The sequence below is a fragment of the Orbicella faveolata genome, unplaced genomic scaffold (genome assembly GCF_042242905.1).
Source record: "Orbicella faveolata isolate gen_17 unplaced genomic scaffold, um_ofav_v1 contig_1, whole genome shotgun sequence".
Classification (NCBI taxonomy): domain Eukaryota; kingdom Metazoa; phylum Cnidaria; class Anthozoa; order Scleractinia; family Merulinidae; genus Orbicella; species Orbicella faveolata.
In genome coordinates, this window is record NW_028301536.1 from 2427724 (window position 1) to 2443094 (window position 15371).

The 15371-nt window shown below is 38.7% G+C and overlaps 1 protein-coding gene across 2 annotated transcripts; it reads right to left on the reverse strand.

Annotated features, from left to right (window-relative positions):
* Positions 1 to 552: 552 nt before the first annotated feature.
* On the reverse strand, positions 553 to 11749 carry LOC110052409 (glycerol-3-phosphate acyltransferase 4-like). 2 transcript variants are annotated; one of them, XM_089284682.1, is made up of 15 exons: positions 11544 to 11749; positions 11083 to 11137; positions 10529 to 10644; positions 9399 to 9441; positions 8723 to 8777; positions 8167 to 8232; positions 7017 to 7091; positions 6602 to 6691; positions 5709 to 5802; positions 5032 to 5147; positions 4559 to 4614; positions 4227 to 4312; positions 3563 to 3691; positions 2581 to 2660; positions 553 to 2006 (listed from the first exon to the last, which is right to left on the reverse strand). In XM_089284682.1, exons 1-15 carry the CDS (start codon positions 11676 to 11678, stop codon positions 1919 to 1921), a joined length of 1284 nt encoding a protein of 427 aa, XP_089140808.1. In that variant the 5' UTR covers positions 11679 to 11749; the 3' UTR covers positions 553 to 1918. The 2 variants fall into 2 exon arrangements, with proteins under 2 accessions (XP_089140808.1, XP_089140804.1); XM_089284678.1 differs by having other exon boundaries at positions 10529 to 10650; positions 11544 to 11745.
* Positions 11750 to 15371: the final 3622 nt, after the last annotated feature.

Below are 15371 nucleotides of genomic sequence, written 5' to 3' on the forward strand. Positions count from 1 at the left end.
GGTAAGAGAGTGAATCCCCAATATAGGCCTTATACCCAAGGTAATCCCTCTTAAATTTTTTAGACATTGCGTCCAGTCCTTCCGAGGATAAGAACCATTTTAGGCTTAGTTGGAAAAAACTTAGGTTCTTATACGCACAGGATCTTACTGCAACCCAAGCATATTGACTGGTTGGACGTCTTTTATTCTGGTTTTTGAATAAAATATTTATTCAACAATATTTTGGTTGACGCAACCAAGAAATTTGCTACAGCACTGATAAAAATTGACCTGGCCATGAGCCAGTTGTTTCCTATGGAGGTTTATACCATTTTCTATGCATTGACATAGAAAATACAGCCAATCAGAATGTACAGGAATACCCTTCCCCTGGTTTGAAGAGCGTTTTCGAAAAGGTCCGTTTTCGTGACGGATTGGTGTGGTCAGTAGGCCTAACCGTAGAAATAAAGCTGCGTTTTCAAATTTCTCCGGCGCAATGTGGACGGTGCCTTATTGGCTAAGGACACGAAACGTTGCGTGACAACTCAAAGAAGGCAACTGACAGCAGTGGCGTACATTTCAGATTTTTTTTATGACTTTATTTAACCCCTGACGTCAACCAAGCTTTTTCTATTTGCATTTACAGATGTCACTGTGACGCTAAACACAACTACATAACAAACATCAACTTATCAATAAAATAAAACAGAGATCTTCCCTCAGACTTTGCGTGACGATCTAAATAGGGGTTGAAGAGCCCGGTTCAGAGGCAGATATCAAACTACGCAATACAAAAGGAATATTATGATTGTCTCTCACAAGACTTGATTAAAATAAAGTTTTTGCTTCTTCGCATCTCTTCAATATATTAACATTTGCGATTAATTAGTTTTGACACTTACAAAAGTAAATCCAAGGATTTTCTGTTTGAGGCAGGAGGCAAAATGAGAAAAAGCAAGAGAGTTGTTTCAAAGTTGTCATTGCTTTTCTTTTTTGAAATCTCATTTTGCTTTGTTTTGATTTTGATTTTTTGATTTATTTACGAGTATTTTTTTTCACGGAAATATTAGCGGTGTTTATTCTGCGGGCTTTTCGTGAGCAATGAAACTCTTCACTAAGTAGTTGAAGAAGAACGCAGCCTCGTTTTAAAATTCAAAATTTAAAGAAAAATGAAAGTCAAACATACGTCGACACATTAAAGAGTTAATTCTTGAATAAGCAAGCAAATGAAAACCAATTTACGTCCTGAGGAACGCGTGATACGTGTTGTAATCAATCAAAGGAAAGATTCGGTTTTCTCAACCAATCAGGTGTAACGTGACTTGACGTACGCGCACTTTTCCTGCGTTGACACCAGTCCCCTGCACGTTTTCTCAAGTTCCACTGATACCTTGAATGTTTGGTTTTTTATGTACGGTTTAATACTTATGATTCAGGTTTGCAACGTGTAGCAGCTTGCCCAAATAGTCAAGAACAAAGTATTTTCCCTTCTATTGATAAAGTATTGACTTGGCACCATTCGGAATATCACAACTATTCAGGTAGCAAAAATATTGTGCAGCAAAGAATAACGGTTATTTTTTCCCATAGTCCCTGTCTATAAAACTAGAACTACTCTTCCAGGTCACATAATATAAATCTGTTACCCACTTCCCCTTTCACCCTACCCACTTGACAAATTGAAGTTTCCTAAATTGCTAATGGCACAGTCAATGATGAGAACAAAAATATTCATTAACTAGGAGATATTCCCTTGATGTATCACTATATTCTTAATACTCATATTAAAGAAATATATGGGACTCAGTAAGGAGAATAAACATTCCGATATTTCCAGCTTAAGCTTGGACAGAAAACATTTTCTTTCACGAGTTAATCAGTCCTCGGCGTTCCTTCACCGAGTGCTCTCTTTCCCCACTTTTCTTAAACTTTAGAAAGCTTATTCAATTTTCAGCGTGCTGGCGTAGTCTTCTTGCCTTTGTTGTTTGAATTCAGGTTTCACAGAAGTACGCTTCAGTTGTCCATCCCTGAAAACAGAAAAAGCAACATTTGAGGTGAACTTGTTGACTCAATAGAATCTGTCGATAGCAGCAGTAGCCTCGGTAGCGAAACATTGGGTTTTTGAAACCTCCTGATTGGACCCACGGAGTTCAAAATTCTCATACCAACATGACTACGAAAGCTTAATTTCGTCAAAGCTCGGTAGCGTGACCTCTCTTCAAAAATCTATTTTCTTGCCCCCACTCCATGGAACAAGAAAAAAACCGTTTGACGCGCCCGCCTACTCAGTTATTGTTTCAGAAAAGGTCAGGTTTCAAAACGTATGCGCAATTTTAAACGTAACAAACTGAATGTTTTAACTCCAAATAAAACTGTACGAATCAACACAAGCCGTAATACTCTACTAATTTTGAACGTGTAAACGTCTCAGAAGACACTATACCGATGTGGAGGGCAAAACAATGTCCACAGTACGTACTACATTCGGAGGTATTTGAACTATTTTTTTTTGGGGGGGGGAGGGACAGTAGGGATAGGGGGTAGGGGTGCTACTTTGCTATACGCTTACCGTGAGCAAAACAACGCATTGAGAAAACGTACCATATAAGGTCAACAAGTCCTCCCTGCCGAGCGATCTCTGTCTTGACGCGACTCGCAAACTCCGCAGCGCTCTCATCCTCCTGAAAATGCAATGAAGACTTAGTTGCTTCACTTGAATACAATCGAATGAACATGAAAGTTTCGAGTACCTTAATGCGAGGTTATCGGTAGCGATGTTGACTTATCGTCATGGCGACTAAATCACGTGATAGCTTACTATAGGTCGTGTGCACTCCTATTAGAGGGAAACTCTTGGAAAACTATTTGGGTAGTTCAGAAAGAAATTTGCTCAACTGCAAAATGGCATTGATCCCTACTACAGAGCAAAATAATGTAAACAGTGCCAAGTCTGAACGAGACAGAGTAGATGAAGAAAATAGGGGATAAGAGTTCGGCGACGCTTTCTCAAACTGAACTGAGAGTTGATATGGTTCAACAGACATTGCATTTTAGTGAAACAGTAAATTCAACTCTGATGGCTGATCAACGTTGCTTTTCGATTCCCTGATTTTTTTTTTTTTTCAGATTAAATATATAACGCTTCTCAATTTTAATTTTAAGACTTAGATTGTCCTTAGACGCTTGCAGAAACTCGCAACTGGCATTGAAAATTAGGTGAAATCGTTTTGTGTTGAATCCTCTTAGTCTCTAGCGAAGTTCCCCAAACCTCCTATAAGATACTAAGGGTAACTTTCAACTGAGTATCAGAAAACGAAAACCAAAGAAAATACTCTGGCCAATCACAAATTACACAGACAATCCACTGAACCATTCGAAACCCAAAGCAAATGCGTGTAGCCGGCACTAAGCGCGGGAAAATGCGTGCGAGCGACTCACGATTGGTTTACTTTAACTTCTGATTGGATGACAAAGTGGCGCCAGTTTTTTTTAAACCAATCACAAAGCAAATTAAAGCGAAATCACACAAAATGCAAAATACTTTCCATACTCAAGCAAAAACTGCTCTATTTTCATTCATTACCTGACGCGTCATTTTCGGAAGATACCACACGTCACAGACTAGTGCCCAGTTTGTCAGGAGAAGGAACAAATAGAATGCAAATCCTTCAGCACTTGAGTTCCAAAATGCATTTCCGAATGTGGGATCATACTGCAAAGAAAAAAAAAGGGAAACCTTTACAACAAATGGACTGCAGGAGAGTAGAATGGGGGATTAAAGGTAGAGTGAGAGTTTCAAGAAGAACTAATATATTAGATAAACACGAAGAGATAAATAAATTCGAAGACAAAAGCTAGTTTGTGACGTAACACGGGTGGAGCAGCAGCCAGCTTTTGGCGCGAAAAAATTCGCACGCTGTTATACGTGAATTTCGATGTCAAACAGATTGCAGTAGATCTTGTTCGTCTTCTATCGTTTTCACGTTAAACTAGTTTGCAGCATTTCGTTTTAAAAGCGGCTACAGCAAAATGCTGAGTGTGTCCTTTCTTCGCAAATCTCCCTAGATATCTTACAACATCAGGTCTATGATTCGTCAGGTAACAGCGCAGCTGATAGAGCTTTCGAATTGCTGATGCCAAAGTGCGAACTACTGTAAACAGTTACGTGTACACTACATTCATCGACAAACCGACATCCACTTTGACATGTACTTGCTAGACGAAAATAACGTGTAAGAGGGACTTGCCTTTATAGCGACAGGATAGACATCTCCGCCAATCTCAAAACTTCCTTTTTTGAACATCATCACGGATGTGTTATTAATGCATGTTCCTGGGAAGAAATAACAAAGATTAGAAAGATCACGATTTTAATTTCACACCGCTCTCCTTGGACTCAATCTTGCCCCAACGCAAAACGGACGTTGGAGACTGGACCCTAAAAATGCCTTACTGATGACGTAACACTACAGGGATTCGTGTGGCGTCTGTGATTGGTCGTTAGTTGAACACGAAAATTAAAAACAGAGTAAGGACAGGAAGATAGATAAACACGGAGAAGAGTCCAAAATCTACTCACCCTCTGGAAATATTAATATCGGGTTTTTACTGGCATCCTCTACATGTTCTCTCAACCTGAAGGAGTTGAAATACCAGTTTAAGAGTGTGCAACATACTTTTGCATTATGCATAATAATTTTATACCATGAATGTTAAACGTTACATGACTTCCAATATCGTTTTTGAACACGAAGATTTCGACTGATGGAACAGATGGAAAGATACTTGTACAAACAAAATCTCCTTCATTACCAATGTGGGATTTACAATACACCCCACCCCTCCCCTAACCCACCGCAATCCCCCCCACCCCACCCGACGGATATCCCCTCCCTTTAAGGTTCCTTTCCTCAATCAAGTTTGAAGAATATCAAGAAAACAAATTGCAGCTACCATAAATTACATTTAAGTTAAAACTATGCTAGTAAGCTATGGATGCGATTGATTATATTGAGGGTTGCGCAAAAGAAAACGAATAAGATTTCAAAGTACCTCCTTGTTACAATTAGTCTGTCCTTCATTTCTGTTCTCTCGAACCAAATGTGATCTTGAGTCTTTGCGAGTGTCCTCTCCAAGAAACCAAACAAGCCAGGCTGCCGCTGGCCAACCTTACAACAAATACAAAAAGAAATCAACAAGGTGACTCCGAATCATGGAGAGGATACCACTTTGTGGTTTGTGAAACGCATCGTTAGAACAATAATTTTACTACGCCTTGATTTACATGTAGTTTTTAAGCATGTCTCAAAATGTAATTTTCTTGTGATCTTTCCTATGCCATTTGTACTACAATAGTCTGCCAAAGATATTTTCTCAGTACCATAACGATGCAATTTAATGCCGTCCTTCCAAAAAGAGGAGCCCTCTACCATTTGTGTCCATCCCTGAAGCCAGACGGATTAAGCGCGTAGGATCATTCCCCTGGTTTTACTGTTCAAGCGTTGAAGGTTTTGTGTCACTTTTGACCAATCAAACGTTGACGGTTACATGTATGTTGTGAAATTTACATCGTTTATGGCAGCATTCGAACGTGTTCTGTTCACGTGATATAAAAAGAGGAAAAGCTGGCTGGGCTTGTTTTCTAGCCAGCCTGGTGTTTTATTAGCTACATCCTTGTACCCCTGGTTCTACATGTAAGTAAATCACATCATTGTGGTATACGACCTTACCAAAGAGTAGCACCTGTCACACATTAAAATCAGCACATCAAGAGGGGTGGTGTGATTTGCCACACATATACCACCTCCTTTGGCCATGTTCTCCCTAAAAAAGTGAAATATAAAGAAAAAATCCATTACAATGTGTTTCCTTTGAATTGACAGGAAGCAAAAGAGGTGTTTTCAAATGAAATAGGTAAAAGAGAAACAAGACATGAGGACTAATTGATAGTAAGACAGTATCTTGGCCACAAATTACATCATGTAAAAGGTGTTCAGTGGAATGCCAATTTTCAAACCACTTAATCTACTAACAGAAACTGGTCCAAAAAATCATTGGAAAATTTATCCCAAATTCTTTGCTGAGGGCTGCTTGTATATTTGCCTCAAAAACATGGATGAAGGCATATTGCAAAAGCGCCAGCACTTATATCTGGCAATTTAGTGCACCCAGTCTCACAGAAGAGACTTTGTTCCCCTTGACCAGGAGTTGGGAAGCAAGTGACCTTAGAATGTTATTACTGGAAGTCCGAAAACATCAGACTTCCTGAAGAGAGAACACACTGTGAGAGCAATGCACCTTGCTCAAGAACAGACCATAATGATCCAGGAAGTGACTTATCCTCAGGTCCAGTCACTGAGCCTTCCCTAGATGGGGACTTAATTGTCACTCTCACAGAAACAAAAAGACTGATGAAACAATGATAAAAAACAACTTTGCATCGAATATTTTACAAGTTTAGGAAAGAATCAAAAAAATTTGGACCAACAGGCAAAAGCTCAAAACGTCAACAAAATTTCCAAATTTGACACAGTTGGAATGCTGAATATTAGATTTTCTGATTTTTATTTCAGGATTGCACAACATGGATATTCTACAGGGAACAAAAAGTAATATTTCTTACTTGTTGTGAAATGTGATTACAGCAGACACAGCCCTTGCAAAAATTCTGAACGAAACCAGCATGCACTTGGTGTCAAGCCAGTTTCTGAAGCTAAATATCAAACATGATAAAGAATCATTAATCTTTTGTATCTAAAACTAAATATCTTTTTAAACACAATTACCCCACTTCAGTTCCAAGAATGTGATGAGAATTAGCTGTTGCAAGTAATACAGGTCAGTTTCAAGACAGCACAAAAACATTTATAATATCACCATGACATTGTTACAAACTGGTTTCTGTATCACAAAAAAAAAACAACAACTGATAGAGACAGATTACATTGTAGGCTAAAAATTGCAATTACATCAAGACATTAGCAGGCAAAATAATTACAACTTGGCATTCTAATGCAAAATACAAGAATTCAAGTTACCGGGACTTTGGAAGCCATCCAATGAAGATTCGTGATGAGATCAACAGTGACATGCTAAGTAGAAATAGGATAAACCTAACAGGAGAGAAAAACTAACTATCAATACAGAGGGCTCCTTTTTAAGGGAAACACAAATTAGTTGGCAAAAATGGGAGTTTAAAGTCTAGGGGGGTAAAATTACTTACAGTGAAACAGATGACTAATTTTTCTGTACCTTGATATTGGACACATGTGTACAATATATTTGTTACCATTACATCAATGTAATAAATAAATGATAATTTCATTATTCATGGCCAGGTCATATCTGTTTTACACTTGGTAACCCAGAGATGTGACTAGACAATGGTGGACACCTAGCCAGAGGAACGCTTCAGAGGTCTTTCCTGTAAGGTGTGTACTGACATTCTCCTATCAATTTGGAATGTGAGTGCAATGCGTGCAGGCCACAAATTGACAGGAAAAGAATGACAATCCATATCTTACTGAACTGTGACCATGAAACAAGTTAGTGAGAAATTATTAATTTTGTGTAGCTAGCTCTTGCTCTATAGAAAGAAAAACACTCAATTTTGTGGCAAGTGGGATATGTACTGTAGAATACAATCCATCCAGTTGACCAATGATACAATGTAAAAAAAAAAAACTGCATATGGGCCAAGTGACCAGTCAGGCTGGAGCTTATCCCGGTTTCCATAGCATGAAGCAACTAGGAGTATTTTTCCTCCCCCCTAGATGGGATGCTAGTCCATCGCATGGTCACCCATACCATTAAATTTGCCGGTAACCATTTATACACCTCGGTGGAGAAAGGCACTGTGAAAGTAAAGTGTCTTGCCCAAGAACACAACACAAGGTCCCTGACCAGGGCTTGAGCCTGGACCGCTCAATCCAGAGATAAGCACGCCATCCATGAGACTACCGCACCTCCCAATGTAGTGCAAATATAATCCGAGAGATATAAATTACCACCCAAGATTTCCTCTTCTTATTCCTACCAACTTAAATATCCAAGATGACTCAACTTTAACCATAACCCCTTATTTCCTGACAGGAATTTGAGCAAGGTGCAAACTGACTTTCAGGTCAGTATGGGACAGAATGTTCCTGCTCTATCTCTGCAATCAACTCACTCTTTGTCTAAGCTTACCTCATGGGAAACAATATGACATATCTTATAAAACAGCCTGTTATCCACATTATTGTCAGCTTGACACTGCAAACAAAGCAAACACGTGTCAACCAAGATAAATGTAAATGCTAACAATATTAATTCCTATAATTTGATGCCACATATTACTTTCAAAGTTAGTTTGGTGAATTTGGTTGAAGACCATGGTCTCATAAAGTACATTTGAATAGTTCGCTTAGAGATTTCAATGACAAAGCAATACATGTAATTGCTGTCATTTTGAGAATCATCCACTGCTTGCAGCTTCAATGTAGCAGGGTCCTCTCAAAAGTTCACAGCAGATCAGGTTGTCTTGAAGTACATGTAGGCGGCACTGAGCACTTTCAAAGACTGGAGCAAAAAAGAGAGGCTTATCATTTGGGTTGTTTTTAGACACATATTAAACATTTATTAATGTGAAAGTCGCCAGTGCTTATAGAGAATACTGAAGCAGCATTCTGTTTAATATTTAACATAACTGTATCAGTACCACTTAAAAATACTACAAGAAGATAGTCTGGAAAACAGTAAATACCTGATATAGTGGTAGTTCTCATTTGTCCTGGTTAGAAGATTCCAAGATTCCAACTCTACAAATTGAAAGTTTTCAAACTTAAGATTAAATTAAATAATCTGGTAGTAACAATTTTTTTTCAGTTTACCTCTGTACAGTTGATCTGATAATGTACCGTTTTAAAATGCTATGTACAGAGAAGATCTATACAAACTTGTAATTATTAAGTAAAGGCAATGTAGTGAACTCTTTCTGATGCACATATTGCTAGGACCAGCTCAAGCTGTCTGCTTTACAGAACCAGCCAGCTAACTTACCTAGGGAAGAGTTTCCCATTCAGTAGCATCTGTTTTGAGAAAGTTTACTGTAACTGACTGTTATCATAGGAAGCTTCACCAAACTACAAGTTGTGTAACACATTTGCAGCCCTCTTGAGCACTTGGTCTTCTTTAACCATGATATTTGGAAAAGTTTTGACAATGTTACTGCTTGTTTTAGAGCATTTAGTAAGGCCTATTTGGAATAAAAGTACACTAAAAAGGTTTATCATGGCGTCCTTTCAAAAGTGGTCTATGTCTTCTGATACTGGCTAGCTCAGCTCTATAGGACTTATCAGAGCTAACTTAAATATACTAGTATGCATCCCCAAATGTAGCATTTATTGCTTATTAGAAGCTGCAGGTAAGATTGTGTATACCTTCTGCAGAGAAGCATTTTGTTACTTCATCATCTATGATTGCCTGCAAATAGACGAAAGGTGTAAATCAACAACATTACTAATTGTCAGTTCCAAGCCCTTATATGTATCTCTTCCTAAGTCAGATAAGATGCTTCTTAGAATATGATACCCTGGACATCAAGCAAACACCCTTAAATTCCTGAATTTCTTTATCTCATTCTCTGTTAATCTAATTACCACATTTTTAAAGACAAAATAGATGTTGACTTCTCTTTGCTATGTGTAGATCAGACCTGCAAGCTACCATGAGCCTCACGATGTTTTTGGCCTTCTATTCACAGTCTCGTGGCAAATGTCCAGTGTATTTTTTTTGGCAAATGTCCTGCATTCCATGGTTTAGAAAACACCAAAGACAAACTGAAAACAGTGAGACTGAATCCAATACTAGCTGTGAAAATTAGGCCACGATTCATTTGCAGTTTCTGGCATGGTTCAGGTAGTTTGTCTTAAACTACATGTATACATTCTTTTCATAACATAAAGAATTGAACACACTATATAAAACTTGGAAAAAATAGCATATTAAGAGAAAGTGGTTCTATCATATGAAATTCTACCCCAAAATCCATCATTTGCTACATCCCATCAGTTTTTAGGAGGAAAACTTAAACTTTCCTCTAGAACATTGGACCAAACACAATGTGAGAGTGAGGGAGTTTAATTATGCAGATTGGCAATTTCTTTTATTTTGTGAGAGCTAAATTTTAGTGATGGTGGAAGACTGGTTTTTCAAGCTGGGTATTCAATCAAATTTTGCGATTTTCATTTTTCCCCTGTTAAAGTAAGAAAGTCACGTTTATTTGAAATACAACATTTTCAGCACTTTTATTACACTACACGGCAATCAGTCACTCCTGCCATCACAACCATGTTTCACCCTGGTGTGGCTGATAGTACCTTCACACAATCCTTTTCCGTAAACATTTTTGAAGCTACACCTGTAGTCCACCATGGGCAATATCATCATTTTATTTAAAGAGACATTCTAATTCAATTTAAATCGCAAAAATAAGAACCCGCAAACATTTTATGCCACATGATATGTATATATACAGAGTGTGTAGTCACCAACTAATTGTTTTACCTACCTCAACCCCAGTAACACAGAACTGAATAGTGTCACCCATGTGGAATTCTCGCTGGAAGGTTCCAAATGACCTGTTTCTGGGTATGTCAGCTTTTTTCAGCTTTGACAATGTTTTGTCTATAACTGAAACAAAATGAGTTTATTCCATATATATGTGTATCCAGCTATGCTAATATTATCAAAATCTGACTTCGTTTAATATATGTATTGCTCAGGGCTACAAGCACATGTATATAGAGCAAGGGACAATCACATCTTATTTATTTATTTAATCTCATCTTATTTGTTTAATTTACATCCCTACTCCAGTGGAGCCAACACAGACAGACCTTTGCAGATCATAAATCATACAACACATCTAGTATGAAAGCCATTTTGGTCAGTCTGCAGCAAATGGCAATTAGGCATGCACTAAGTTTGTTTTTAAGAACAAAATCTAGACCGCTTTCAATATCGATTTCAGCCAATCAAATTTGTTAATTTGGTAGTTCCCAGTCCTTGTGAGACAGAGCCATATAATAAAAGCTTATAATAAGCTTACTAACGATACTTCACCATTTGATTTGACTCCATGTTTCTGATGTTTGGACTGAATAGTTTTCCTTCCGAACTATGAAGAAAACAGCAAACAAGTCAAATGTTTAAATCTTATATTGTTTTGACGCATTAGAAACTGAGCAGCACGCAGAGTTCCAGCAGAGAAACCAGTTAAAATAATTTGAAAACAAAAAAAAAAAACAGCTTTAAATAGACAATTTGGATATGATACTGACTAAAATTCATTTGCGGCAATCGAAACATTCTAGTCTTAAGATGAGACAGATCTTCGATCCCAGATTCAGATTAAGTTAATCTAATGGACAAATTAGTGACACGATGTAAAAGGAAAACTTTCTGACGGTCGGACACGGAGTCAATACACCATCCGGCTGTCGGACATTTACAGTGTAGATCGTAGACACAGTGAATGTAAAGTTCATCAACAAATTATTTTCAAGGAGATCACCGAGGCCTACCTCAAAGACTTTATATAAAGTGGCTAGATATAGATTCCGAATTCCAAAAGAAAACCCCAAAGACGCAGGAATCGCCATGAAGAGCACTATGAAAGCTAAATAGCACGCTAAAAAGATCAACCACACGGGCGCCATCTTGAATTTTCTACACTGTTGATTGAATAACCGCTGACAAGATACCTGTTCGGTGTTCGATTACCCATAACTCCACTGGCAAGCAGTATCGCATGATTGTCACCTTGTAGTCACGTTCTACGATTCCTCTATATTTCAGTTTCTTTATTTAATCATTTTTTAATGAACTTAGAATCGGAGATTACTTTGTATGGGCTTGTTGTCATCTTATGACTTCTAGGTCTCACAGGCAGCAATTGCTTTGTTCATATAGTTTGCTTTTCTTTTCTCATCTTTCGTTTGTTTTGTAACAATCGATGGGCTCCTGAGAATGTATATTTTGAATGCTCTGGCTAAATATCCTTACCTCTGTCCCACTGTAAGCAACTTGTGATGTGGACAAGCGAATCTTAATCATGACTTGTCCGAGGGAACAATTATATTATTTCTGGTTCACGAGCAAACACTAAGATACCGTGAAAACAGACTCAAAACATGACCCACATACAAATTTATCGAGTTACAACGAAGGAAGGTTTTTACTTGCCAGAGAAAATTTTAACAGCTGGACAGGTTTGACCATTTTGCAGACATGTTTTGTTTCCACGCGAAATTGCTCGTTGAGTGGAACCTCGTTCATCCGGTCACCAACGGGCAACAAAAATCTGGCCGTAATAACGGGGTGGCCATATTAAAGTGGTCCTGTAAATAAGAAAATGACTGATTGAGCGTTTCTTTGAGCCAGAATAAAGTGGCCTATATAACAAGGTGACTGTATTAAACGTTTTGAAAACGTACTTGTTTAAAAACTTAAGACAACCAAGTTTAGTTTCAGACAGTTATCCGAATTACAAATACTTTTTTCCTCTTTCTATAATTCATACTTAATCTGCGTTTTTCGAGGCTGCAGACGAGAGAAAAAAAAAGAATGCCTGACGATCGGTAAAATTACCAGAAATGCGCCCTTTTTATTGTTCAGTCTTACATGACAACGAGCAGCCGCTTTCGATTTTCTAGGTCTGTCAGGAGTGGCGTAAAAGAAAAAATGGAGGAGCGCACTCGACGGGTTAAAAAAAAGAAGGGCTGCTTGTAGTTTAAACGGATTTGATCTTAATTTTCAGCCGGAAAAGACAAGTTCTTCCAGAAATGATTATGTGTATCAGCAGTGTGACTGCATGCAATTTGTCAGTCATGTTTACTTTATTTTATGCTCAGTCGAATCACCATGCCGCGATCACACAATTATCGAGAGGTTAAATTTGCTTATTACTTAACTGTTCATTTTAGCACGTCTTGTGTTAGTCTCGCGATCTTTCGGAGTTCAAGGTTAGCATGCCTACACGTATCTTGTCAGGGTTCTTAGTTTCCTTACTCGTTTTGCCTAGGACGTTTCGTGCCCGAAGGGTACTCCGTTATATATATGGGCTTTTTAGGTATGTGCTACCCCAAAGGGTATGGGTTTTTAGTCGCTTTGGTCAGCAATAGGGAAATGATTTTGGTCAGGTCTTAAACAGGGTAGGGAAAATCACAAATTTTGGTCTTAAATAGGGTAAGCTGTTTTGGGAAGTGGGCGCACACCCCCACCAATTCTTAGAGTAACCACCACCCAACACTTCCCCCCCCCCCCCCACCCCACCCCCGGGAGCTGGTGGTCATGTTTGAGTTTGTCTACTTACCTGGTTTAGTCCTCTACTGAAGTTCGTGTTTTGGCGTAAGTTCTGTAAGGCTGGGTTTTCTACTCGTTGTATTAAGTGCTTTGCTATTCATTTGCGGGAGTCGCATGAGCGTGTTTGAGTTATAGCGTCCTGTAAAGGTCAGTCGTCCAGTGCATATGCCCACACATGCCTACTGATAGAGCGTTGCTTCTCCATTTGTCAGTCAAGTAGTATAGTATAAAGAAATTTCCACCCAAGTCACAATAAGTCGGAATCAGCCAATAAAGATTAGATTCCAGTCACCTCCCGCAACTTGTTGCCGAGCACCCCAATACCACTGATGATCGCTAAAAGTAATGAAGATTTTAAATGCTCCGGACGCTCGTAATTTCGCTTCATGCCTACTTCCTGCCTCGGAAAAATTTGAAAACGGAGGTTTCACTCTGAAAACGCATCAAATGCTCTCCGTCCACACTACGATGGAGGAACAGTTTAAAAACGCAACAATCACCGTTTGAGGAAAACTCGGCCAGAGAAATCACATGATTATCGCGACGCGGCGGCCTCATGGTTACTGCGCTCGTCTCCGGATCGAGCGGTCCGGGTTCGAGCCCTAGCCGGGGACATTGTGTTGTGTTCTTGGGCAAGACAATTTACTCTCACAGTGTCTCTCTCCACCCAGGTGTATAAATGGGTACCGGCGAACTTAATGCTGGGGGTAACCCTGCGATGGCTCGCATGCAGACTTTACCTTTTATCGCGAAGCCATCGTTTACCAAAAGCTCCGTTTTCAAAATGTTTATTGTCCATGCCAAAAAGCAAAGCCGGCGTTGTCAAATTCCTCCGGTTTGAAAAGCCCTTTCGAAAAGCTCCGTTTTCGTGACGGATTAAGTGTGGACGGTAGACCTAACCATAGAAATAAAGCTGCGCTTTCTCCGGTGTACTGTGGACACTTCGGCTTTGTGCTTGTTCCGAGACTCTCGGAAGCCTCAGTGTTGTAGGGAGTAGGAGTGAGGACGAGTTTTCAACTCCAATATGGCGGCCTGATGCTCGAACAAAACAATGGAAGCTCTTTCACCCCCAAAAGGCCTACACTGAACGATAGATAATGAAGGACGTTCTTTGTAATTATTCATTTAAAAAAAGCATAATAACTGACTGTTTCCTTATTTTATCTTTTCTTTCATCCCAATATACTAGACTAACGATGTAACAAAAAACTGAGGCCTTACGTAAAAAACAAACAACAAACAAACAAACAGAAAGAAAGGGTTCGCACATTTGCTCTTCCCAGGTACTAAAGTATTTGAGTCATTCTCACCTACACTCCATTCTTATATAAGAATATTGTTTTTCTGGCCCAGGCTGAATATTCTGATTTTCCTGCCGATTTCAATTTCGGCTGAAAATATTCTTGTGAATATTCTTATATTACATAAAGGAATACGAGGTGGACTATGCCGATAAATGTCAGATTATCTGTCCTATCAGGACTTTGATGGCGTTGAGGCAATTATGGAGCCAGACTACAGGCATTTAAGTCTGAAATGACACATATAAATTAATGTTTTTAGCATCGAACATACGGCTAGTGCTGAGTTTGTTGTTTTTTGACTAGTTTCGTCTTTTAGAGAAAGGAAGAATTTTATAAGGCTTAGTTCAAAACATATAATTGTATTGTATTTACAAACTTTCAACACGCAAATTATATTCTTTTCAAAATCTCGGCCTCGGGGTTATTCTTAAAATATTCTGAAATTTTCGAAAAATTTAGCCTCGATATTCTTGTAAAATAAGTTGTTATAAAAATGCGTGTATTTGGCAAATCGGTCCAGTTTTCCTCCATATTGTTGTGCGCCTGGGACATAACAGCTTATTGTCTGTATAGTATGGTACTTGTCGTGCGAACGATGCAGACACTGCCCATGAAAAGAATTTTCACCCGTGGTGCTGTTTACGTATGTTGGGGCAATGCAGGAGAACATATTTTCACTTTACTTCCGTTAAATTCCGTGCTCAAGCTGTGACATTCTGGAATTAGCAACCATAATTGCCTTAC